The following is a 27098-nucleotide window of genomic DNA, read 5'->3' on the forward strand; positions in this document are numbered from 1 at the left end:
TTTTTCAAACTGATTTATGACAAAACAGCATTTTATTTCATACACTTATTTGTAAATTCCTTTCTAGAGTTCTTGCATTGTTACCATATTTTACAGGTTCTGTTACTAACAGTGAACAGCTGATAACAGTTGAGAGAACTTTCCAATTGAATTAAATTGAAGAGTTGATGTCCACTGACACTTCACTCTAGATGACACTTTCTTCTGACACCAGAAAAAAGTTCTAATTGAGTCATGGTTGGAGAATTCTTTTGATAATACTTTAATGGTTAATGTCTTATAATGTAGCCAATGTATCTACATTTGTGATGGTCAGTTGACACGTTATACTGAAGAGAGTTTATTGGGCAGGGGGGTGATGGAGGCAGCATTTATTTTCCACCTTTTATTTGTTTCAGGTCTTTTTTTATTTTTTAACTGATTTGTAATGTTAGTGCACAATTAGACGCCATTTCAGATGTCTATGCTTATTCTGTTTGTGTGTACAGTAACTACTTTTTCTACAATTTCAATTTATGTTTGTTTCTCATGTGAAAAATCACATGCCCCTTTTCTCCTTTTGTGATGGCAGTTATTTATAATTTGACACTTTAGTATGGTGTCTAACACTTTGGCTGCCACATATTAGTGCCTACTTTATTGCCAGGCCAGTGGGCACACAACTCTGCTTTGTGCTACCTGTGGCCTTTAAGGTGGCTTGGTAAATGGAGGCTGTAGCAAGTTTACAATACCTACTACTTTTTCCACTTTCATTTCAGCAATCCACAATACTGCTAGCAAGGCAACAATCTATTTGCCATTTTAGTTCTTTGCACTCTTAATGCTATTTGTGTAACCCAGTTCTGCCAAACTGACTGTACTACATTGCTGGCACCAAGTCTCAAATAAGGAATCTAATGTGCACAACAATTGTTTCAGGTTGTCTGCCAGAAGATTTGATTGGAGTTTCTCACGCAAGAAGTCAAGGGAATCTTCAATGGCTGTTCTTAAGAAGAAAGATTCAGCAAATCCATGGTTAAAACACAGGTCCTAGTTTTTTTTTTTATATATATCAAATGTACAAGTGTATTCACATAACGAAGGAACATAAAATTAAAGTCTTCATTAGGAATTAATTGAAAGCATGTAACAGTGGCATTAAAGAAGTTTAATGAAGAAACAGTAAACAGTTTATAAAAATTTGACAAAAATAGATTTTTAAATTCATACAAATTATTTCTTTAAAATAAGTATACACCAACATCTTTAATAGAGAGATTCTTTTATATATGTAAATATCACTACATTCAAGGAGCTACATAATTCCTTTACTGAAGCAACCACTGAATATTTTATTGCAGCACAGGTAGAGCAACCATATCACTTCCATGAACAGGTGATACTCCCACACTGCACAGCAGCTTTTAAGGTGAAGCTTGAGATTTCTATTTGCAGAGATTCTTATTTGTTGAGGCAGAGATTTTTATTTGTGGAAGTGCTTGTTTACCAAGATGCACAGTTTTGAAATACCTTAAGAAACCAACGCCAGAAGCACTTTTTTGTAATCCCCAGAAGTATCACCCTGTAACAGTCAATTAATAAACCATTAATATCAACACTTCGCAATAAAAGAACAGTTTTGTTAAAGTAAAATTTTTTACTTGCCGAAATGAAACTCTCCAATGATTTTCCATACGTCTGTTCAAAAGCTTCTTTAATGTCACCCAAATCGATCTCTGAACGTGACACAATTATTCGAATAAGTGTTTTGTCTTTTGTGCCTAAGCCAGCCATGCTGTCATGCAATCTTTCAGCAAAATAGCCAACTTTGCTTTTAGCACATTTCACTGGAACAACAATTTGGTCATTACATATCTCAATTTGTTACAAAAATACACTGCAAACAGTACAAGTCATGAAAATCTTTATGTAGTTAAGTAATATTAAAAGCTATTTGGTATTCAACAATACTTCTCATGCATTTCATTAAGCTATGTAGTGCTTGATTGAAGTAAATTTTACTCCCTACAAAATTGTGTATTAGCATTTTGGCACGGATCTTGACTGTCAATCCAACTTCAGTTGCTCCAGACACAGCTCCTACGAAGCTAAAATGCTTTCTTAATCCTGTAACTGCATCAACTTGCCACAGCAAGTAAGCCTGCACATCCGAACAATCTTAGGTGTATATAGTACCAGAAGACAATATCTATTACCACCCTGGCTGAAATTAAAATATACAGCCAAGGAGGATGTAATTTGCTTTGTAAGTATCATCATTCTAAAATCCAAGGTGGTTCAGATAAGATTGGTTAAGGCATATTCCTTCATCCCAGTTTTAAAAAATTTGACAATTTCTTTGAAGGCTGCTGAAAATTGTTTTGGTGAAGCAGGAAATCCTTGCTCATCCATTTTCAATTCTGAAAATCTTAATTTTGAATTTATTAAATGGTAGATGTAACCTTGTGAATGTTCAACAAATTGATGCAGATACAGTACTCTGATTCTGAAGTGCTGCCAGTACTTTATCATGAGAATTAAGAGCATTAACAGATACTGATTTCTTTAACATTCATAGCATGATGACCCATGGCATTAAACCAACTTTTGAACGTTAACTAGTTGCAATCCTGAAACCTCACAGAATGAGTTTTTACTCCATTTTGAAAAGTGAGAAGTCTCATATCTTAATTTTACTTTGTTTTCAGTCTACAGAATTACTTTCATTGCAAGCCACTCCCTCCTCCTCCTCCTCCTCCTCCTCCTCCTCCCCCCCAATGCTAAAATTCACACTAACAGGCGAAGGCTCTTTGAGACAGAACAGACAAACTGTAACTATGTATTAGTTATCTGTGTGGGGAGAAAACCTACTTCTACGGTTGAGAGTGGGGCAAAAATTTCTGTTTAAGCTCATATGTATGATCCCTGCGAAACTGGTGTCACTGAACACACGTTTTCATTAATGTGAAACTAAATGTGTTATTTTAGACACTAATCACTTGTCAGGGTATAATGTCTCACCAGTGAAAGAAAACTATCCTCAAACTTTAGAATTAGCAACTGAACAACACATTCAGAAAATTTCAATTTAATCTTCGCACTTTTGTTCCGAGACCTGGCACTTGGCACACATTTCAGTGTAGCAAGATGGGAAAGCTGGCCTTTCTTATATTACTCCCAATACCAAATATTTTTTATCGTTCTTGCCTAATCTAAATGGTTCATGTCAGTTGTTTTACACGATGTAATTTTTTTTAATTACTACTGTACAGAATGTGAGCTTTCATTGTGAATTACTTGTTTCCCCTGCGAAATATTCAAGCTTTATTTAAACCAAATGTACATAAAAATTGACCCTACTGTTACTATCTTGCAAACGACTTCATTTGAAAGCATTATTGTTCTCTTATGGAAAAATTTTCAAATCTTTCAAAATTTTGTTATTAATGAAGTATAAGTGTTTTTAGTTTTAAGAAACCTGGATTATTCAAATTTTAAAATGTAATCCTATCAAAAATTCAAAAATAACTTTTACATATTTTAGTACACAAAAATAAGGCTAACATTACTGAGAAAATGTGGCAGTTAATGAAATAACTTTAACTGATGGGTTGTGCCTAGAGCTTTATTAGAAAGCAGAGGAAAGTGTTCACTTCAGCTTTCACCTACTAAAACAGACCTCAGCCTTAAAGCCAATTAAAAATATAACCCAATTAGTAATTAAAATAGATACACTGCCAAATGGTTAATATTTCCTACAGAAGTCTTCAAATAGGCTTAGTGGACAGTGCCACAGTCATTCTTCACTGAAAAGTTTACAAATAATTCTTGTGAGTCAGTCTTTGTTTATCTTCCCATTGTGTGATGTTCATATATTCACCTTTAATCATTACTAAGCATTTAAGTGATGGATGTTCACCATCGAACATTTACCTAAGGTTATAAGAGTTCTTTTGCTCAGCATTCACTGGAATGAATTCCAAAAGCTACTGCCAGTTCCCTAGTTCCATCGAGTTATCATTAGGTATTAATCTCCCCCCCCCCCCCCTCCCAACACACACACACACACACACACACACACACACACACACACACACACACACACACACACACACACACACACACTCTTTTTGCATCACCTCTGTTCTGATACTTCCAGACCTGTACACAAAATTTGAATAGAGACCAATATAAACATCATTCGAACCCTTTTTATTGCTCATGTAAACCAACCACACATTGCATGTTGTATCACCATACAGCGAGACCTTCAGAGGTGGTGGTCCAGATTGCTGTACACACCAGTGCCTCTAATACCCAGCAGCACATCCTCTTGCACTGATGCACGCCTGTATTCATCGTGGCATTCTACCCACAAGTTCATCATGGCACTGTTGATCCAGATAGTCCAACTCCTTAGTGGTGATTCAGCATAGATCCCTCGTCGTCCATAAACAGCCCTTTTCAATCTATCCCAGGCATTTTTGTGTGGGTTCATGTCTGGAGAGCATGCTGGCAACCAGTTGAGCGATGTTATCCTGAAGGAAGTCTTGCACAAGGTGTGCACGATGGAGGCACGAATTTTCATCCATGAAGACTACTGCCTCACCAATATGCTGCCGATATGGCTGCACTATCTGTTGGAGGTTGGCATTCATGTATTGTACAGCCATTACAGCACCTTAAATGACTGAGTGCCAGACATCAGCCCACATAATGCCACCCCAAAACAGCAGGGTACCTCCACGTTGTTGCGCTCTCTGGACAGCGTGTCTAAGGTGTTCAGCCTGACAGGATTGCCTCCTAACATGTCTCTGATGATTGTCTAGTTTTAGGCTACATGACACTCATCGGTCAAGATAATGCGACTCAAATCCTCAGCGGTCCATTCAACATGATGTTGGGCCCATCTGCACAGCAAAGGTGGACCTCGCCATGGATGCCTGGAGTGAAGTTGTACATCATGCCGCCTGTTGTGCACAGTTTGAGTCTTAATACAATGTCCTGTAGCTGCACGGAAAGCATTATTCAACATGGTGGCATTGCTGTCACGGTTCTCTGGACCCATAATCTATAGGTAGCAGTCATACACTGCAGTAGTAGCCCTTGGGCAGCCTGAGCGAGACCTGTCATCCACAGTCCTGTCTCTCCGTATCTCCTCCATGTCCAAACAACATCGCTTTTGGTTCACTCCGAGATGCGTAGACACTTCATTTTTGAGAGCCCTTCCTGGCACAAAGTAACTGTGGTTGCGATCGAACCACAGTACTGATTGTCTAGCCATGGTTTAACTAGACAACATGAGCTGTGTACCTCATTCCTGGTGGAATGGCTGGAACTATCAGCTGTCAGACGCCCTCCATCTAATAGGCAGGCACTGCTCATGCATGGTTGTTTACATCTTTGGACATGTTTAGTGACATCTCTGAAAAGGCAAAGGGACTGTCTTTGATACAATATCCACAGTCTATGTCCATCTTCAGGAGTTCTGGGAACTGGCGTGATGCAGAAATTTTTGATGTGTGTATATTCTTAGTTGCTTCTAATCATAAAGAAAATTTTTTTATCTGTAACATTAAAAATCAACCACCACCAAGAGGGATTCAGTTACATGCCATTAAATCATGAATATGGTTTGAGTAACTATTGTGAACTGCCACTTAGTTTGGACTCCATGAAGCCTACATATCCAGCTTTTTTTAAACTAATATAATTGCTATTGGTAACTAAGCTGAGCTTGAGTGTGTTGTGAAAATGAATGTGCATTACTGCAGTTTGAACAGTTTCATTTGAGTTACTTGGCTTCATTAGTAGCTTTTCTAAATTCTTCAGGTTAATACGAAAAATCTTATGGAGCATTAAGTGCTACAACACAGCTAATACTCTCTCTCTATAACTGACCATTTTGTACTCTTGCTGAATGAATCATTTCAGCAATTATGAAGTAATCACTGGCTGCCCAATGAACTACACAAGCATGAGGTACACAATGTTACACAAAACCTTGGTGATTGTGTAATTAATGCGGGAATAATTCACACAAGACTTTGGAGACCAGTGTATCTCCAGAACTGATGCAAAAATACAAGGACAAACTTCTGTGAACTCTTCTTTCACACCCCTGTACTTTAATACAGGGAACAAGGTGACAAACAGATTTGGATAATATTTCAAATTAGTCTCGACACACACACACACACACACACACACACACACACACACACACACACACACACACACACACACACACACACACACACACACATATATATTGGAAAATCATTTTACTTACCAATAGCCAGTAAACCCTTCTCTATACTGCCTGAAAATTCTTTCTTGATAGCTGACTCGATATCGTGACCAGCAAGCTTCTCATACTCCACAAATATCTGTCTCAGCTGCATATAGTTTCTTGTTACCAATATAGAGTTGAATACAGATTCATCTGTCCCCCATTCTTTAACACCTGTTAAGAGAAAGTAAATATAGAGAGATCTGTTGCAATACTTTGTGAATTACACCTTATTTTCCAATATTATCAGAGCCAAACCAAGCATTTTCAAGTGACTGTGGGAGAAGCGAATGATAAAGTACTTGGCCGGAAACAACGCAAGGATTTTTAGAACACAATCTGCTCAGGGGAAGAAAAGTTGAGAACTACCCTCATGCCTTTAGTAGTTTGTTTTCTGTATCTAATACCTCTTTCACAAACATTGTGACTGAAAGACTGCTATGTATGACCACCTTCCTTTTCAGCACATTTCAGTTGAGCACACTGCGTCTCCAGTTGTGACCAGGACAATGAACCTGGTATACACTGTACAGTCTCTGAATGAGCATTTAAGTGTCTTTAGAACCTTAGACTGCATGCACACAAACACACTGTGGCAAGAAGAGGTTCCACCACCTGTCCGATTTGCACATAGCAGTTACGTCAATTTAACATTCAGCTACTATTGTTTCACAAAACATGTGTATTCAGGAAGAGGTCTTCAGTCAACAGCACCAACCGATTCCTTAAAATCGTGGCTTGTAGGTACCCTAAGAAGCAAGAGACAATTGTTAACTGCCATTTTTGAATGAACTTAAGACTGTGTCCACTCAATACATACCTATCCCCAAAAGAACAATTTGGCCTTTAGGCATTCAAAATGAATACCAGTGCAGAACCTTTCAGCACAATGGTGTGTATCTCATGGGTTTGGCAGGAAGGCAGTCAAGTAAGTTTCGGCCAGTAAACTTTGTGCCGAACAGCCGATGCTTCCCTTCTTCCAGTTCCGTCCTTCATTTTTAAAATGGTGGAAGTGCCTATGTACTTACAAGTAGTACGAGGGCTGTTGAAAAAGTAAGGAGACTTCAAAATTGTGCAGGCAATGTACGTTCAATTATCTATCTTTTTATGTTGGTACCCATGTCCCAAACATATGTTTACTATTTCAAGTGTACAGCATACTTCGTTTGTTTTTGACAGAGTGGTTGGACGTTTTAGTGTGCTTGGCAATTTGAGATTATTAAAAATGGAGCAAAGAATTTGCATCAAATTGTGTGTGAAATAATGAAACACTTCATGTTCACAGTGGCATATAGTGAGTCTGCTCAAAAAATAAATAAATAAAAAAAATAAAAAAAATAAAAAATGCTTCTACGTGGTGCAAGCTCTTCCAAGATGGCCAAGAAGATGCCAGTGACTAACCTTGCTCTGGACACCCCAGCACATTAACAGATGATAATGTCAAAGCTATGAAGAAAACACTTTGGAAAATTGGAAGTTGCTGAGGATGTTTGCATATCACTCAATTCATGTCGTGCAATTGTTTTTGGGCGTTTTGGGCATAAGATGTGTCAGCAAAGTTTGTTCCAAAGCTCCTCAATTTTGATCAGAAGAACTGTCACATGAGCATCCCTCAGGATCTCTAATGACAATGATCCTGATTTGCTCAAGGGGGTCATAACTAGTGAAAAAGCATGTGTTTACGGTTATGCTGTTGAAACCGAAGCCCAATTGTCCAAATGGAACCATCTCAGAGCCAAGACAGGGGGGAGGGGGGGGGGGGGGGAAAGCACACCAAGTTCAATCAAATGTCAAAGTTTTGCTCACTGTGTGTTTTCAATTACCATGGCATAGTGCATAGTAAGTTCTCGTCTCAAGTGCGTACAGTTGACGTTATGCACCATTTGCGAGAAGCAATAAGCAAGAAATATCTGGAATTGTGGAGAAACAATTCATGGTTTTTGCATCACGACAATGGACCTGCTCATTCATCATTGCTTGTGAGATTTTTTGGCAAGAAACTTACGAGACCTATGAAAGGACGACGACTTTTCAATGACCGAGGAAATAAAAATTGCATTGCTGGAAGCACTCAAGACTGTACCAAGAAGTGCTTATAGGAAGTGCTGGCACTGGGATTACTTTGAAGTGGACAACATGAATATTGATGAATGAATAAATACTTTTTCATAAAAATATAAAGTCACCTTACTTTTTTAATACACCTCATGAAGTAATTAGTGAAGTTTGGGCGAAGTACTGCCATCATCTGACTATTACGAAAACCTCAAAACACACACACACACACACACACACACACACACACACACACACACACAGCACTGAAGGGCCAACTCAAATTACAGTTAAGGATGAAAAACGTCCAACAAAAATCTCACTAGATAATTACATTTAATCTATGGTGACAGTTGCAACAGCACATAGCTAGCAAGGCAGCAATGTGAATATTCTGCTATGGCTGTAGTAGTGGCTAATGCAGGAAAAGGTTTGTTTCTTACGAAGTACAAGACAAATTTAAAGTTCCTCATTATGCAACCTCCTTTTAGTAAAGAAATTAACTGTCCTACCTCTGTCACTTACATAACAATTATTCAGAATATTTTATCAACATTGCAAGTAAATATACAGTGAACTTATTAGTGTAATTCAGTTACAGTCCTGGAGGTCTAAGTATTACCAAAATGCTGAACATTTTCAGGGTACTTTATGACCCTTCCTTTACTCATTGCTTTGTGATGCCATCACCCTATGTCAATTACACGTTAGAGTGCAGCACCTGTTGTTCTGATTACCCACCATCAAAATCATTTAATAACAATGGAAGTAGGAATGCAGTGTGCTGATTATTTAACTAACTGCCACATGCAGAACCTGTGTAATGACTTCAGTTGCAGAGTGAACAGTAATATTTGTTATGAAATTATCTGCGGACTTAATGTAATTACAACAATGAACTGTTATTTTTGTATCATTAGCAGCACTATAATTAAATCTTAATTTTATGAACAATTCTGGCATACCAAGTGATATTTTGTTAAAACAATTTTCCTATGATATAAAAGTAATTTATAAGTTAATTATAAATTCAGAATTTATTTGTGAGCAATCTGACACTCTGCCTCAGTAACTACTACAGCAGTAAGAGAATGTTCAAATTTTTGATCTCACCAGTTGTGGGCTACAGTAATGCTTGCTATAGATTCAAACCTTACTGGAAAGTACATTTAAAGTCGCACGATTAACATGGGCTGCTTCACAAAGCCAAGGTGGTGAAGGGTTCACACCCACTGGTGAAGTTGCAGGTAGTATGCAGTTAAGCCGGCGAAGGAAGTGCCAAAAGCGAACTCCAGGATGTAACAAACGGGACGTGCACAATACTGGCGATCAAAGGAATCACAGAAGGAGGCATACTATGGGTGGCCATCCATGGCACACCAACAGTAAGCATACCTACTAAGGAGAAAGTCACAGCTGTAGGACAGCAGTAGTTCAGCAGCTTCAGCATACAGACACTCAACCGGGCTAGTGTAAAAAAGCTCCAGTGGATAAAAGGACGTCATGATGGTGATAGTGTTGAGATGGCATACGAGGAATGGACGTGCAGACACACAATGCACCCGTAGTCTAGTTTCGAACTGACAAGGGATTAGTAAAAAGGGAGGAGGGTAGTTCGATTAACACCCCAGGAAGTACCACTGAAGAACTGCATACAACAGGCTGACAGGTAAGACATGGGAGGACCACGAGTTTCCTATCAAGCATGAGCCCCAGTAATTTCATAGATTCAGCTAATGGAAGGGCAACAGGCCAAAGACGAAAAGATTGTGGGAGAAACCATTTGCATCGCCAGAAATTCATACAGACTGTTGTCAGTGGAAAAGCGAAAGCCACTATCGATGCTCCAGGAGTAAAGATGATCAAGACATCGCTAGAGAGAGAGAGAGAGAGAGAGAGAGAGAGAGAGAGAGAGAGAGAGAGAGAGAGAGGTCAGATGTCTGGAGAACTGCAACAGATGGCAAAATCTGTCAACAAAAATGGAGCAGGAGATGCCCACTGGGAGACAGGCTGTTATAGGATTAACAGAGACAGCAAAGAGGGTGACACCCAGGACGGAACCCTGAGGCACACCGTTTTCCTGGATAAAGATGTCCAAGGCAGAACCCACACGCACCTTAAAAACTCTTAAAAATGCCTTCAGGAAATAGGGCAGGTGCCCATGGAAGCCCTATGTGTAAAGAGTATGGAAGGTACCACTTCTCCAGCAGGAATCTTGAGCCTTCTCCAAATTTAAAAACATGGAGAGTCTGGGGTTTCCATAGAAAACCCTTCATGACATGGGTGGACAAAGTAACGAGATGGTTACCTGCAGAATGCTGTGCTCGAAATCCGCACTGCGCACTTGTCAGTAAATTGCGAGACTTGAGCCACCATTCCAGCCGGGCGTGAATCATACATTCAATCATCTTGCGAACACAGCTAGTGAGACAGAAGGGGCAGTAGCTGGAAGGAAGGTTTTTGTCTTTACAGGGCTCAGGTATGGGTATTACTGGCTTCATGCCAGTATCCGGACAATGTGCCCTCTGCACAGTTGCAGTTGTACATGTTGAGCAGAAAGTGCCTGCCCGCAAGAGGAAGGTGCTGCAACATGTAAATGCGAATGGCATCTGGCCCAGGATAGAAGATTGCTATGAACTGAGAGCATGATCTAGCTCTCTCATAGTAAAAGGCGGCACAATTCGGCGAGGAGAAGGGTATCGCCAAAGTCGCCTCTGCTCATTTCCCATGTAGGAAAGCAGGGTGATAGTGGGGAGAGCTCAAAACGTCTGCAAATTGGCAACCCGAAGTGTTGCATATAGCAATAAGGTCCAGGATGACATCTGCTGCTGTCAGGCCGGGAATTGGGCACTGGATCTCAGTCCCAGAGAGCTGCTCCATGAGGTCCACAGAAGCATCAGCTTGCTTGTGCTGTTGGTCTGTGCAGTCCAACACTGAAAAATGGTTAGTGGTGCACACAGAGGCCAGCCGGGCTAAGGTATCATGTGGCAACACCATCGAAGAAGATCGTCAAGACAGCAAAGGAGAAGACTGTTTGCCTTTGGTTGATTTCTACGAGCATTTCTGGTTAGATGAAGACTGAGTGTTGTTTGGCTGGAGAGCGACGTAGAAAGACTTCACGGGAGTACTAATGACACCAGAGCAAACCAAAGTGCAGACCCACCAGATGCTATGCCGGGGCCAGCATGGTTCCAACAGAATGCCCGATATCCACAAAATGTTGGAGAGTGGTAATCACAGAAATGCATTTCTTGAACAAGACAGAATGCAGAATAGGAGGAAACGAGACATTGCATTTCTGGTAGTATCCATTGCAATTCCACTGGATGATCATGTGGCAAGAGTCTAAGGCAAACATGAAGCCGAGGAGGAGTTCAGGTCACTGCCAGTAGTTGTCACCTACAAGGATGGTGGCGACATCCATAAATAAGATGCCAGACTCAGGTTGCGATGTGGGAGATAGCAACTCCAGGGGCGCATTGTCTTGGGATCTCTTCTACTCTTACTCCTCCTCTTTCTGGGGTGGAGAAGGGCAGGGCACAGGGGGAGTACAAGCTTCTGCAAGAACTGGAACTGAAAGAGCGGGCAACCTTGGGGCACACAGACGGTGCACCTCTAGGTCGAGTGGTGGTAAGAGTCTTCTTGCCTGAGAGATGCCTGGGAGAGGGGCCTCAGGAGGGGGCCCGATCACCAGCACATGCCAAAGAATTGGGGCACTTCAGCCGAGGAGGAAAAGAGGCTCCCTGACCGGAGGTCATGGGAACTGCAGGTGAGGGGTAGTGGAGAGAGGGATGGCACTGGGGTAAGGACAAGGGGGAGGGTGGAGGAAATTTAACAGATGCAAAAGTTTAAGATAGTGACACTGGATGGAGTGTCATACTTTGGGTGAGCTTCAGCATAAGACAAGTGATCCAGGGACTTTTATTATCTGATCTTTTCTCTTCTGTAAGCTGGGCAATTCAGCGAGCAAAGGGAGTGGCAGTCAGCACAATTGACACACAGGTGGCAGAACACAGGGGCTTCCCTCATCAAGTAGGCAGCCACAGTTGCCACACAAAGTGTCTACCGCACAGCAGCAAGACATATGCCCAAAACACAAACACCGAAAGCACACAGGTGGAGGGACGTATGTCTTCACATCGCATCTGTAGCACATAACCTTTACCTCCTCTGGGACTATATCCCCTCGAAAGCCAGAATGAAGGCACCAGTATTTGCGTGCGTGCGTGCGCGGGCGCGCACCCCTTCTGCACACGTCTAACAAAATGAATGCCACACCGCCCCCTATTAGCCCAGAGTTCATCATCAGTTTGCAGAATGAGGTCCCTATGAAAAATTACTCCCTCAACCATATTCAGAGATTGGTGAGGAGTAATAGACACCAGGACATTACGAAGACTATCACAGGCATGAAAACCTGCAAATTGGGTGCCAAAAGAAGCTGTAATCAACAGGGAGCCCAATCACATCTTACTAAGAAACTACTTCACCAAACCTGTCCTCGATATATTCCATGGAAAGCAATGGCTTTGTCATGGTGAAAGTGTCCCCATCTGTCTTAGTGCAGACAAGGTAACAGGAAGGGTTTCAACCCAAGATGGCGAGCCTGGCCCTCCTCCCGTGGTGTATCCAGGGAATAAAGGGAAGAGAAGGGAATAAAGGGAAGGGAAGGGAAGGGAAGGGAAGGGAATAAAGGGAAGGGAAGGTTGCAGGGTCACACAAAGCAGCATTCGATGATCATTCATGATTGCCGTTGCTGGGAGCTCCGGCGCTGCAAGATAAGCAACCACTGCTTGGCATACATGGGGAAGGAACAGCTCAGGTAGCAGTAGTGCGGTTCCCGTGTTGTGAAGGGGCTCAGCCATGTGGGTGGAGTGGGGGGCGGGGGGGGGGGGGGGGGGGGGAGGGGAATTCCCACTGCATATACTAGGGAGGGAGTTCTTCCCCATATGGCTCACACTCAAAATAGGAAATTTTGAAGTGGAGGTCAAACCTTGAGTGGGGACCTGAACACCAAAAGGAACAAAATTGCAACCAATACAGGAAACCAGGTGAATAGCCAGGTCAACATAGATCAGAACACCCAGAGATGATGAGGTGGCAACGGGGAAGGGGGGGGGCGAGGATAGGGAGGGTGGGCAGGGGGAAGGAAGAATTGGCTGCAATAGCTCAGGATCCTGTGTGGGCCACGCACTAACTCACGAAGGAACCGTGAGCCCCTTGGAGGGGGGTTTAAATTTGAGGGATGGCCACTTAAGTGACTGGCAGTCTATGTTGACTAGCTGGCATTTAAGTCTTGTGGCCAATAGAGTACATCACACCACCACATGCAATAAGTTTAATGACTGCCAGATTACTGTGCATCACCTGTAGTCCATTACAATGTGAGATTTTTAACTCAACAGCAAGTTATATGGGGGCTGAATGCTGCCCTATTTTTTCCATTATGTACTCCCATTCCAACATCCTCCAGTACCCAGTGTAATGTGCTCACTTTTCTTAGTCTTTGTATGCTGAAAGACAGCAAAATAAGTTCAAGTCTTGCACTGATCAGAAATACTGTTATTAATTGCAAGTGAGTTGTGAAGATGCATTGTGTGGTACAGGGAACAACGGTGTTGAATGCCATTGACTAGCAGCCACAACCTTGTCTACGATTTTTTTTTCTGGCATCGCCGACAGGTGAGATCAACATCTACCATGACAATATTTTGTCACAAAGAACCAAAAGTATGTTTAGAATATTACCCGACAGCACTTTCAAGACAGTATTCCTGGAAAATGTAAGATTGTTTTCGCACACTGTGCAGGAAATTTGCAAAGAAAGTTGACTTCAGCACACAATTTACTGCAGAGCATGGTCCATTCTGGAATTTACAGCATATTGTTTGTTCGTCCTGGAACTGGGTAATAGAAATTTTGATGATGTTCATCTGCAAGAAGCATGAGAAACTAAACTTCTCTATATTACAGAGTTATTTTTATAGTAGTTTTGATGAAAATTTCAAAACAGAGTGAAAGATACTGTATATTTGAATTTGAAATTAGAGTCAAAGAATGGTAACGCCAAATTATGTCGCTTCAAAATGAATCACCCACAGCATCCACATACATTATACACGAGTCAGATGACTACCATCTAAATTAACTTGGCCATTGTGGGTAATAACACACACAACCGCATGAAATATAACAAATCTTTCACATATGCACTCACCTGCATTGAAAAGTGCCTCAGCATCGCTTCTTGCAGCTGCATGATCAACTGCTTGGTTCTCATCTCTGTTGGCCTGAAAATTACAGTTGAGTTTTAGCACCAGCTACTAATGCCCTTCAGTAAAAGGGGAAGAAATCTACAATATTCAAGTGAAATGTTTGTTAACAGCTCTTCACACAGGAAAGCAACCATTGTGAAACTTTGAAATACTGTTCCATTTATGCATTATTAATCTGAGTTTCACATGTTTGTCAGTTTGTAGGTTTATTTGATGTTTACTTTTTGTCAATATAAAAGTTTACTTTGTTAATGTTGCACTTTTTCTTCAAGAAACCTTTCCAATGAATACAGCTTTGACAAGTAACACTGACACTCACTGGTTGTCTACTACTAAAAAAAAAGAGGAAGGAGCTTAAAGTAATTAAATGTTTTCCATTACTTTTTCTGTGTGCCACACACCAATCCTATATCATTAACTGGTTGCCTTTCTCCGATTTTATGTATATACTGACTTCCAAATTTGTAGAGCAGTCAAAAAGCACTGAACAATTTTGGAATACTAAAGTGTGATTGCACTGAGCGACATTAGTAGGGTTCGAAAGAACTAAACTGTAAGCTCAACAGTCCTCCCCTGAAGGGATTAAAGCCTACAATTCCTAAAGGTACAAAGGTTGACATCAAATTTTATTTCTTAGCAGTTTTGTCAGAAGTGTAAAACAAGGTGAGAGGAAGAGCAACTGTAAGACAGCCACAAAACAGAGCAGAAGTGCAGGACATAAGATGACCAAATGCAGAAAAAGGTCTCCTGGGGATTCTCTTGCAGTGAAAGGTCAGTTTCTGCATCCTCCATTGGACTGGGAATTTGTCCTCATACCAGATACAACTGAAGATGACACAAATGTCAAATTTAACTGGATTATATCAGGTCTTGGCCACAGGTTGTGGGAGTCCAAGTGTTTAGGAGTTTGAGTTTACTGAAAGAGGCCTTACGTATACGATTCCAGACATTTTGTAACAGAGAAGCTGTTTTCTTCTACAAGCCTTGTGTGACCAGAAACACAATAAGCCTCTGTGTGGGAGCAGATGGAAAGGGAATTTTGTTTCCTTCACTAGCGAGGAAAGGTGAGAGACATTTTTAACTATCAAAGCTTTCATTTCGCCGAAGAGAGATAGTCACTTACACTGCTTGTAGTACTGTGGCAGTCTTATCCTGTAGCGTCACTGATGTATCCTTAGGAAGTAGCACAGCGTCAGTTGCTAGGGCAGTGTTGAAAGCATGCCAATCTATTTTAATTGCACATAGTGGTGAGCACTTATATTTTCACTGTGGAAGGGATGCAATTATCTTTCAGATGTCTCATGCCATCTATTAGCTTGAGGGGAGGAGATTAAGTACAGCACAATGGCTTAATCCATTTACTGTGCCACAGGCCAAACTAATTTGAGTGGGAGATGTTTCTGTTCAATATGCATAGCTGAAGGACCTGTGATGATCCGTTCCACTCAATTTCATCAGTTGGCTGAACATAAAACCTAAAAATTTATTGAGGGAAATTGATTCTGCAGTTTGTTGCCCCTTTACTCTCCAACTTTGCAATTTAACATTAACAATCTAGACGTTTCAACTCTTGATCTAGAGATATGGCCATTACGGACAGTAGACCCAATTATACCTCACACGTGACTTGACAGCCAGAGCCTCTAATTCTGTACTGACTGGTACTTGCAGGCATTTTTAATGAGAAAGTACCAATACCAGCTAATGCTCTTTCAGGGCCAAATACTTCTGAAATAGGCAAGGTGATTACATAGAGCACAAATATATGTTTCAGGGAATTTGTTTCCTGAAACATAATGTTTATTAGATGATGAAATTATAGTAGAAGTTTCCTAGATGCTTAAAATACCCATACAGTTCTGTGGATAATGATTGTACGTGGACAGTTTCAAACCTGGTGTTGGGGTGGCTGTTTTTATGCAACTGGAGTTTATGGATCAAATTAATCCATTGGTTTTCTCTAATGTTCTTTTAGATCCTTACACAGTTATCTCTAGCTGGGGTATTTAAGTGTAAATCTTGGCAGGAGGATGAGAACCATTTTAATATTTCTACATCCACAATCTGCACCACCTTTAACCACATGGTGACATCTGGCCACAGAACTATGTTATGTCAAGTAGCCCCAGAGAAAGAACTATTCACTGGGTGGCATGCCATATGAGGAGTCATTTCAAGCTAGGGCAAGGAAACCAAGGTCTCAGTGCAGGTAAAAATGAAAAGAAGGGATTCTGTTGCCCCTCTTTCCCTCACGAGACGTGTTTTAAGACATCACCAGGGCCTGACATTGAGGGACAAGTGGGTGTCTTAACTAGTACTACGGAAGATGACAATTACTCTATTTGCAGGGATTTGGAACTGGATGAAGGCACTGTTTCCCTTGCTTTTAAATACAGGGTTAGTCAATAATTTGTACTATTTCTTCCTGTCAAACAGATCATTTCAAAAGAGAGGGGAATGCTCTCCACAGTTTACACAGAATGCGTTGGTTCCAATGTATGACTAAACTGTCCACTGCCTTCACAGTATAAGTCTGTTGTGCCTAAAACACAAACCTTTAGAACATCATGGGGGTGGGGAGTACCATAACTTTTCGCAATGATTTATTACTTTTATTTTTCCAATAGTAAGTTTCCTTCAAAACCTGAACTAGAAGCATCAGTATCTTCTGTTCTCTTTTGTCCCTGTTCCGCGTTTGCATACAGTGTTTCAGTTACTCCTATGTCAGATTGCAACGAAAATTGAAACCTTTTATGTCACAGACTTTTGAAGAGTGGTGGTTGAAGTAATGTTACCAAGCTCACAGGAGAGCAATCCTTGTGTCAATAGCACCCATCATTAACTGGAATACGAGTTATTCACATTTTGCCGATTTATGTTACTTTCACGAATTTGTCCTTTATACACTTTAAGGAAAAAAAGAAAAAACATAAAATGTCTCAATCAAATAGGAGTCTTTCTTGTGGTTTCTTTCAAATTAACTTTCTTTCCACAGTGTGGCCAATGAAGTAAGTCTTTGGATCATATTTTCAGTGAATCTGCTTATTTGATCTGGTGATAACACTGTGGTCTTGTGCACACCAATTTGAAAGTGAGCACCTTCATCACTAATCACCACCCATAGCACCACCCACAGTGGGTGCTCTCTCCCCAGTGAAAGCTGGGTAACATGGTGACAGTTGCCTGGAATCAATGTCCTGGTCTCCACCAGCACACACATTTTCATGCTTTGGAGATTTCTAGTTCTGGAACAACCAATGTACTCTCAGTATTGTCCGGAGGATACTGCTGTGTGGCTACCTGGCAACCTCATCCAACATCACACTTATGTTTTAGGCACCTAATGCAATTCCTTCCAAGAGGTGTGCAAGATACAACTGCCAAAGTTAGTTTAACACATGATGTACGCTGTTCTATACATGGCTTTCATTACTACAAAATTCTGGAACACTAAGAAACACAAAAGCAACAAAAGTCAAGAAAGCGTAATCAATAACCATAATTTGTGTTCTATAAAGAAGCCATGTTGCCAACAAGGAACTTTTCTTATAGGTGCCATCTGTGAACAGAAGTCAGAATGTACAACTGCAACAGGCTAAAGGAAACATTGCAAAAGCTTGTTACTTTATGCTCATCTCTCACACCAAGGAAAGGAGTTTTCTTCCTGAGGGGAGTAGAATTGTGTATCCAGCCTCAGCATATGCCTGTCAAAGGAATGATCATTTGATATTGTTAATAGCAATGTTTATAGCAGTAAGTGATTAGCAAAACCATTAAAGACCAAGAGATTTTCACCATCTGAATTTATATGTACATCTAATGCGGTAGTGCCCCATCTGAGGGCAGTTTTTGTATGTCCTGATGGTCACAAAACTATCACAGCCTGTAACCACTGCTAAAGCAGTCTGCGTTTCTGGGTAAATGTAACTTGTCAATCTATAAGACAACTTAAGAAGTCTAGTGGATGAAACTTATTTTCTAAAGCAACACAATGAAATTTCAGAATACGTCAGAGAAAGGAAAAACCATTCTAGAACCAATTTAACATGCTGAACAGAACATTTGTCAAGCAACTGTCCATTACTAACATGCAACTTTCCCATTGTGCACACAAGCATATAAAATCTAAATCACTACACAAAATAGGTCAACATATTGCCTGTTTTATTCTGTCTCAGTACTTTCAATTGATTTATTTAGCAATTTTCGATGTTTTGCCTGCACTGGCAGTCATCAGCAATGGAGGGTGAGCCTTTGACAAAAATCAGCTGCTCACACTAGCAAAATGCCAACAAAATTATATTTTTGTGAAAGATCAAGACAAAAACCAACAGGCAATAAGTAAAGTGGCCAAGACAGCCTGAACAATTTTGTATGAAACAGTACTTTACTCACCATGCACAAAGAAACAAGGAGCCGTTTGAAATGGCCTGATGTGTCTCCTTTCAAATCACTCTCCAAACTTTTGCCATACACTTTAACAAAGTAAAATTTATGATCAGGAAACAGTTTTATCAATCTTTCATTAAAGTTCCTTCAATTCGAAGACTTCTTGTACCCTTCACCACAAAAACAAATCATGATAGCAAGCAACTACTCACATTTATCAGTTCAAAATGCAAAACCAAAACTTGCTAAGACCAAACTATTTTCTTTAATTCAGATGAAACAGACATTTACATTTTATGATCATGCTGCGCCAAGGGTAACATGTTACGCATTCTAACATCTTCGGTAAGACAACTCACAGTACAACATAACTTATGTTTACTGGAGAGAGGGAAAAACCCAACACCTAAAAAACTAAGTCATCAATATGAATATTTATCTTCTGCAACACTATTACACATCATTAATAGTGAACTTAATATTTAGCTTTCAAAATTTGTACTATTTGGAAAACATAACAAAAGTGAAATTTTAAGTTTTAAATGTGATTAAATACCACTCCCACACAACAATGATACTGGAATATCAATCTAGGCTCAAATACTCCATGATAAAGGTGTAACCATTATTACTAGAATAATTACCCTTGTTACCATTAATGAGACTATTGGGAGGGGGCTGCAAACTTCCGAATCACTATTGCTTTAACAATTCTCTTTGTCAAGATACTACCCACTCCCCTATTACCAGTACCACTTTTAACTATAGCACAAGTTTTTCCATTAGTGGAGGTGCCATTACAGATTACGAATGGAATTGTGTTCAACATTATTTGCTCTGTGGCTGGCTACAAATAATAATAATCATAAAGGAATTTTGAAATCACCCTTTTGCAGCTATAAACTGTACTTTAAGTTCCAAAGTCATTAACAGTATCACAAATGCTACAAATTAAACATGCAGAATGCAATAATTGAAGGAAACTACTGCAAATCCATTTTAAATTCATTGTTATATTCCACAATGTCCTACCTTTGTGACATTACACTAACTAAAGGTCAATCTACACAGGTGCCAAATGATATCTAAATTTATTATCTACAGAGAGAAATGAGCTTCACGAACTTTTATTGTAATTATCAAGATATTTTTCAATACAACTGCACCAAAAGAGACTTAAAATACGAACTGTGAAACTTTCTGTAAAATTTTCATGGCAGAGACAAATTCAACTTTCGTATATCAGTGCACCTCACATTTATTTTTCCTTTTTCCATTACAAGCTACAAGCTTAGTATATACGTTAAGGGAAATGACAAAATTGATGGGGATTGCCAGATGAAATTTGAAGCTCATTCCTAAATACTATTTTGTTGACTGTGGCACTCTACTGTTCCACAATGAGTAACTCAATTACATTAAAAACCAAGTAATTTATGCAACTCAGTATGATGAATGAATCTTCTTGGATCAAATTATTACGTTTTGGACACATTTTGACACCTTGTCTTTTTTGAAACCTGATATTCTTATTTGAGTTACTTATTGTTATTATAGGAAATATGTATTTCCTCAGTCACTGAGAAGGTATTTTTAATTCGGTACTTATGGCAAAGGGAAAGCTTAACTTTCTACAAATTTATCATGCCCTCATATCTATTACAGCAATTAATAGGGCATTATAGTACATCTACAAAAGCAATTTCTCTGCTGTAGATCCAACACACTAATGTTCTCCAGTCATTACATGCACTGAGAGGCAAATTTTGCCACAAAAATGGTACTCACAGTTTTCATAGAATGTTGATATGGTCTTGATACCATAATTGCTCAGGGTACACAAAATCTCAATAATAGCTTCTTCATCAGTTCCTATTCCAGCCATGGCATCATGTAGTTCCTTAGCATAATACTGAGGAAGTGGTGTCATCAGCCCAATGATAACATCCTCAAATTTGCCACTCAGTTCACTCTTCAATTCCTTTATCAAATCCTGGAAGTCATTTGTTTAATTACTTTAATTATTTCAATATTACAATTTTAGAGTATTCTAGTTCTGCATTTACTAGCACTTTCTTAATTACTGGGTATGAAAATCTGGTATTTTAAGGAGCCAAAATTTCCATTCCCTTTAACAATTAGCAACAATAAAACATACATTACAGCAAAATGCACCTGGACGAGGGCAAGATGTTCTGGCAAAACCCCCACTTTAAATTTGTGAATATGTAGATGAATTAATAATATGAATACATTAACCAAGTTTGATTCCACATGATCCTACACTGGAACTTTAAAGAGCTGTGTGTGCACATGACTCATTTACAACCAAATTCCATCATCACACACCAACTCCACCACATTGTCTTAAGTATTACATATACTGGGAAGCAAGCCATGACTAGATAGTCAAACTGCTGCAGCCTCTACATCCCGTGTGGACTGGATCTTTAGGCAAAGTGCTTTAATGAACAGTTCTGGTTAAAGAGTGGGAGCCATGCAACTATCAAAAATCCTGCCAAATTTTTTAGAACTAAAAGTGGTGTCCCTTATAAGTTTATAAAGACTACAAAATATTGAAGTAGCAGTGAGGTAGTAGTACTGGGGGACCAGGTACAATTTGCTTATTTACATAATAAAGACTAAATACCAGAAACTACTAAAGACTATGGGGACAAGCACCATAAGAAACAAAGGATGTTTCCTCATTAGCTCGTGTATGGAAATATCATATGACATGCCTCCCATTATAATCAAATACCAAAAATAATCACAGCATGGCGCTCGCATCAATCTTGACAAACCTTCCTCCAGCAGGGTCACATTATCCTTGGTCAAATAATCTGAAAACTCTCACAAAGGGACAAATTCCTCAAAGCTCTAGACAGGGAAGCAATTAACCATATACTCCAAGATAATTTCTGAATAGCTAGTCAGAGCAATGCAATTACAGCTGTGCTGTCACAATTTTTCCTTGTTTTTAGGAGATGAATTAATATGGCTGTCTTCTGTACCAGGAATTTTTCCAGTTCTGGGAGAGAAACTAAAGGAGAACTTTCTTAGCATATTTTATGACATGCTTAGCAGTGGAACCCAAGTGCCTACCACCTGTCTTTACAATCACAGTAGCAGCTGGAAGGCACATCCTGGTTCTCCGTGCAGGTAATTTGATCAAAATGCTGCACCATAGTATGGTGAAAGCCTCCAATGCTCAAAAACACTCTTTACTGTAATGCTGCAAGGACACTTTCCACCTCGCTCTGAAATCTTACTGCTTCCAATAGATGCAGTGGTTTAGCAGAAAAGTCAAGTTTAGAAACAAACATTTTGAATGAACTATTGCAGCAAGAGCTTTATTTATGTCAAAATGTTTAAGTTTTCATACTTCTCGTGCATGAAGGGATGAGCACTACCTTTAGCCCACTCCATATGGACATTGTCCTTTCTGGAGACATTTCTTAGAACAGGGATGCAACTCAAATGGATTTAAGACAGATGAACAGTGGTCTTCATTGCATACCAAATTCTCATTCCTCCAGAGGACCTCAACTGTAATGTTCAAACCATTTGAACAATTTTTTTATTGTTCACAGGTTCCAGCTGAGCTGGTGACCTTACCATGGTTTGAATAGAGGCAGGAGTTTCATAGTTTTTCCAAGATCAGTTTCTTTAACAGAGTATGGTTTCAAATTTCAGGTACAGCTAAATCTGCACATTGACAGTTTCAGACAGTTTGTTCCGAAATATATTGGATAGGTGCACACGTGCAGTGGAGAGCAAAAAGGAAAGGATTCAGCTATTCATTAGAAATTCAAGGCAGTATATGGAAGAGGCAATACCTATGCAATTTGACAAAACTGAAATTCAACCCACCTCTCCTAATGAAATTATGAAAATAAATTCACTCAAAAGTATAAGGAAACATAGAATTTACAACATTTCCGACAGAGTCCTAAAGCTTGCCCCATCAAATAAGATTTTCAGCCACATGTGTAGCAGCTCACTGAAACACAGCATTTTTTCCAGAGACTGAAATATGCTGTTGTTAACCCATTGTATAGAAAAGGAGCTAGGTCTGATGCTAACAACTACCACCCAATCTCACTTCTTACAGCTTCTTCAAAATTCTTGAAGTAATATATTCAAGAGTAGTATCACATTTACAAGTCCACATCTGTAGCGTAGCTTTACTACCTGCCCAGACAAGAGGGGCCGGGTTCAATTCCTGGCAGGGGACTTTTTTTCGTGTCCATCGTTTTCATCATAATTGACACACAAGTCGCCTAAGTGGTGTCAGCTAAGAAGACTTTCAATACAGTGGCCCAACCCCGAAGGGGATATCCCAGCCAATAAATGCCATACGATCATTTCATTTCATCACATTTGTAAAAATGAAGCACTAAGAGTGTCAATTCGGTTTTCAGAAAAGCTTTTCAACAGAAAATGCTGTATGTGCTTTCACTGATCAAATATTAAATGCATTGAATAATCAAACACCACCCATTGGGATATTTTGTGATCCCTCCAAGGCTTTTGATTGTGTTAATCATGAAATAATTCTAGATAAGTTTGAGTATTGTGGTACGAGTGGGACAGTGCACAAATGATATAATTCATATTTAACTGCAAGACGGCGAAAGATTGAAATTAACAGTACAGATAGTCTGCAAGGACATCAGTAGAGTCCTAACTGGGGAGGTATCAAGAATGGTGTCTCACAGGGTTCATTAGCTGAGGAAATAATGTCTTTCAGAAAATTACGTGGTTCTCTGCAAATGGACTCACTAAATTTTAAGAAAAAACAGTTTACACAATACTGGAAAGTAAATGGCATAACACCCACCATTGATAAATATAGTATACGAACAGAAGTCTGTTGCCTAGGCAGAATATTCAAAATTCTGGGTGTGTGCATTGATGAGAAATTGAAAGGGAAGAAACATTTATCATCTGCTGAAACTGATTCAGCCACTTACGCTATGAGGGTTATTCAAAACTTTGGTGATGAACATATCATTAAATTAGCCTACTATGCCTATTTTCATTCACTGCTTTCACGTGGCATAATATTTTGGGGCAATTTGTCACTGAGAGAGATAAAGTATTCGTTTCACAAAAGCATATAATGAGAATAATATGCTAGAGCCCACCCAAGATCATCTTGCAGACATTTGTTTAAGGAACTGGGGTTATTCACAGTACCTATATTCACTTATGAAATTATTTGTTAACGCATCCCAACTCAAAAATAGCAGCGAAGTAAATAGCTGCAACACTAAAAGAAAGGACGATCTTCACTATTCTGGTTGAAATCTCACATTGACACAGAAAGGGATAATTTGTCATATAGCATTAAAAGTGACAGCCAACCAAAATTAAAAGCAGAATGAAATAATTTCTGATTGACACCTAGTCAGAGGAATTTTTAAATGTGAAGAAAGCTTCTGTTAAAGAAACGTCCCACATCACGAAATGTATACATGATGTATTTATGTATGTATGTATGTGTGTACATTGCCATGACACATTCATTTGCTTTACAGGCTTACTACAAAACATTCAAACTGCCCATCGATCTTTACTGGAATTTAAACACAGCATACTAGTCAGATTGAGTTAGTGAAATAGGAATTAATATTAGTCTTTGATCCAGTAAGTTATCTACACAACTAATTTCGAGTTTAATTACAACCAGTAACTATCAGCATTTTAATAATTCTGAATTACCGACCATTATAAAGCACATTACCTTCCCATAGAGAGTTTTGAAGGTTTCAGCAATTTCAAGCCGCTGCACAATTCCCCTATGTGCGAGAACATCTATTATGGCTTGTTCATCCGTACCAAATCCTTTCATTGCTTTTCTTAACACTTCTGCATCAGCTTTTGCATCAAACGGCTGAGCAGGAAAAACTGTAGGTTTGCACTGCAAGAAACATGGTGTGATAAGAAAAGGAACTAGCATTTCCATACGTTCAACTGATCAGCTACTTACATACCTGTGCAGGGTAATACTGGCTGCTCATTTTGACAATTTGCCTAGAACAAAATTTCAACAGTAAGTACAGAAAATTATGCACGTAACATTAAATTACACAATCAGTAAATTTTAAAGCACCTCTACTCACAAAAAACCTTCATTAGAGAAACAAAATGGGCAACATGTTTTAATAGCGCCAGGTAGTTCAATACACTAACTTCGAATTTTGCATACAGTACATGACTTGACCAACTAGTAACAGAACTAATTTCCACTTCTGAAATCCTATATTCATAGTTTCAAAGCTGATGTCAGGACAAAGAAAGAGCTCTCGCTGACATCAACATACATTTTATTAGCTGTATCGGTTTATCTCCAGAAAAACATTATGCTGTTCAGCATAACCTTTATGAAAATTTACTCTCACAGCTACAAATTTGATAGGAACAGACATATTTCCTAGAACCTTTGCAGCATAGGATCAAAATTTCCATGCTTTAATTTACCCTAATAATACAAAATGTCACTCACAAAATGAATTTTTAACTGCTCCTGTTCTGCAAGTCTTTTTAACACGTCAAATCCAAAGTCAGCAGCAAAGTTTAACCACCGCCAAAACTTGTGGTCTTTTAAGTAAAATATTTCTCTAAATTTATTACATTTCATACTGTAACAAAACACCTGTTCTCCAATAAGTCAGATTAGAGTTTTCCTACAAGTTACAGAAACTCTTGTTTAGCTTTGGCGTTTAGTGAAACATATTAGTTACAAACTTATGCAAACTGCGGTGTAAAAAAAGTATTTGCATCCTCTGATACATGTTCCACAAAAGAATTGTTCAATCCATGCGATACTTATTACACAATTTTCAGTGGAACACCAGCGGTCAGAATGACAAATTCAAGGAATTTACAAAATGAATTTTTCTTGAACTAATGTGAGCTGCGCTTATTGCACAGTTTCATTCTAGCATACTAATTGCTGGTCTTCAAGACAATACAGATGTTGGAAAAAGCAGTATAACTTTAAACAAGCAGAAGACCAGAAAATTAAATACGGCAGTCACAGACGAAAGCCGTTCCAATACATTCATTATTGCACGTTTCCTTTCTCTGAACCGTACCAATGAAACTCATACGATGCGTCAGTTTTACTAGCACTACTAACAATGCCAAAACTTTCAAATAAAACCAACTTAGCATAAAAATTAACATACTATTCAAAATCCTAAAACATAAGACTCCACTACATAATAAGGAATAGAGAGGGCAAAAATAATAAACTTACACAGTTTCAACACTAAATCTCTCAAACTGTCAACTGCAGTCGATAAGAGTTAGACAGACAACATAAAAGCCGCAACCTTATGACGTAAGACCTACGCCCATTCGCAGGTATCCAACACTGGAAAATAAAATTTCTCTTCTCAGTCTAATGTCTCTCTTGAACAATGTTTGGATTTTTGTCTTCCAGCACGTGTTGAACGAAGTTTTTTGTGGTAGAAAGGAAGCTTTGCAGCTTTCATACGTTAAAAATGTCTTTAATCATCGACCTCCTGTATCAAATAGATTAAGTGGCGTCTGAGATCTCAAGAATCACATAAATTAATTTTCTGTGCATATGTAACTATATGTCTGCTGTTAATCTATTGTGTTTAATAGGCGAATACATGAAGTAACGGGTTCTATGACCTTTACTTGGGCTCTGTTAAACTATTTGCAAATAGTTGATCACATATCCAGTTTTAAGCTTAAATAATCCATAATCCTAGTTCAGATAATGAAGATCTGACACCTGGGAAACTCACTTTGAAGTAGACATTACAACATCTCTTTCGTTCGGTTAATGATGTATATACTGACAGTATCTACATTTCTTAAAAGGTTCCTATCTGTAAAATAATTTGCAGCATGTCTGCTCTTGCTGTCATACACGCTATACCTTATAGCAAACTGTTATCACAGTCCAAGCAGTTACTATGACAGGAATGAATCAGTGATGCAGATCGTGTGTCCTGTAATGCAGAATATATATCGAGTCACCATGGTAGAACAACCTTTCATGGTGTTACGAAAGATGGCTACAGAGTTTTGTTTAGTATCCCTCATTGTACATACATACTCAACAA

At 39.2% G+C, this 27098-nt stretch overlaps 1 protein-coding gene across 1 annotated transcript; it reads right to left on the reverse strand.

Moving 5' to 3' along the window:
• Positions 1-1126: 1126 nt before the first annotated feature.
• On the reverse strand, positions 1127-26378 carry LOC124721368 (annexin B9-like). The gene is made up of 9 exons (XM_047246302.1): positions 26258-26378; positions 24990-25029; positions 24740-24916; positions 20779-20983; positions 18997-19076; positions 14544-14616; positions 6272-6445; positions 1645-1826; positions 1127-1561 (listed from the first exon to the last, which is right to left on the reverse strand). The coding sequence occupies exons 2-9, from the start codon at positions 25014-25016 to the stop codon at positions 1511-1513; spliced, it is 969 nt and encodes a 322-aa protein (XP_047102258.1). The 5' UTR covers positions 25017-25029; positions 26258-26378; the 3' UTR covers positions 1127-1510.
• Positions 26379-27098: the final 720 nt, after the last annotated feature.

The sequence above is a fragment of the Schistocerca piceifrons genome, chromosome X (genome assembly GCF_021461385.2).
Source record: "Schistocerca piceifrons isolate TAMUIC-IGC-003096 chromosome X, iqSchPice1.1, whole genome shotgun sequence".
NCBI classification, from domain to species: Eukaryota; Metazoa; Arthropoda; class Insecta; order Orthoptera; family Acrididae; genus Schistocerca; species Schistocerca piceifrons.

Coding starts and splice junctions, on each gene's coding strand:
- LOC124721368 (XM_047246302.1), bottom strand. CDS start 25,016: ATGAGCAGCCAGTATTACCCTGCACAG. Junction 19,077..20,778: donor ATCAACATTCTATGAAAACT/GTGAGTACCATT, acceptor ACTTTGTTAAAG/TGTATGGCAAAAGTTTGGAG. Junction 1,562..1,644: donor CATTGGAGAGTTTCATTTCG/GCAAGTAAAAAA, acceptor TGACTGTTACAG/GGTGATACTTCTGGGGATTA.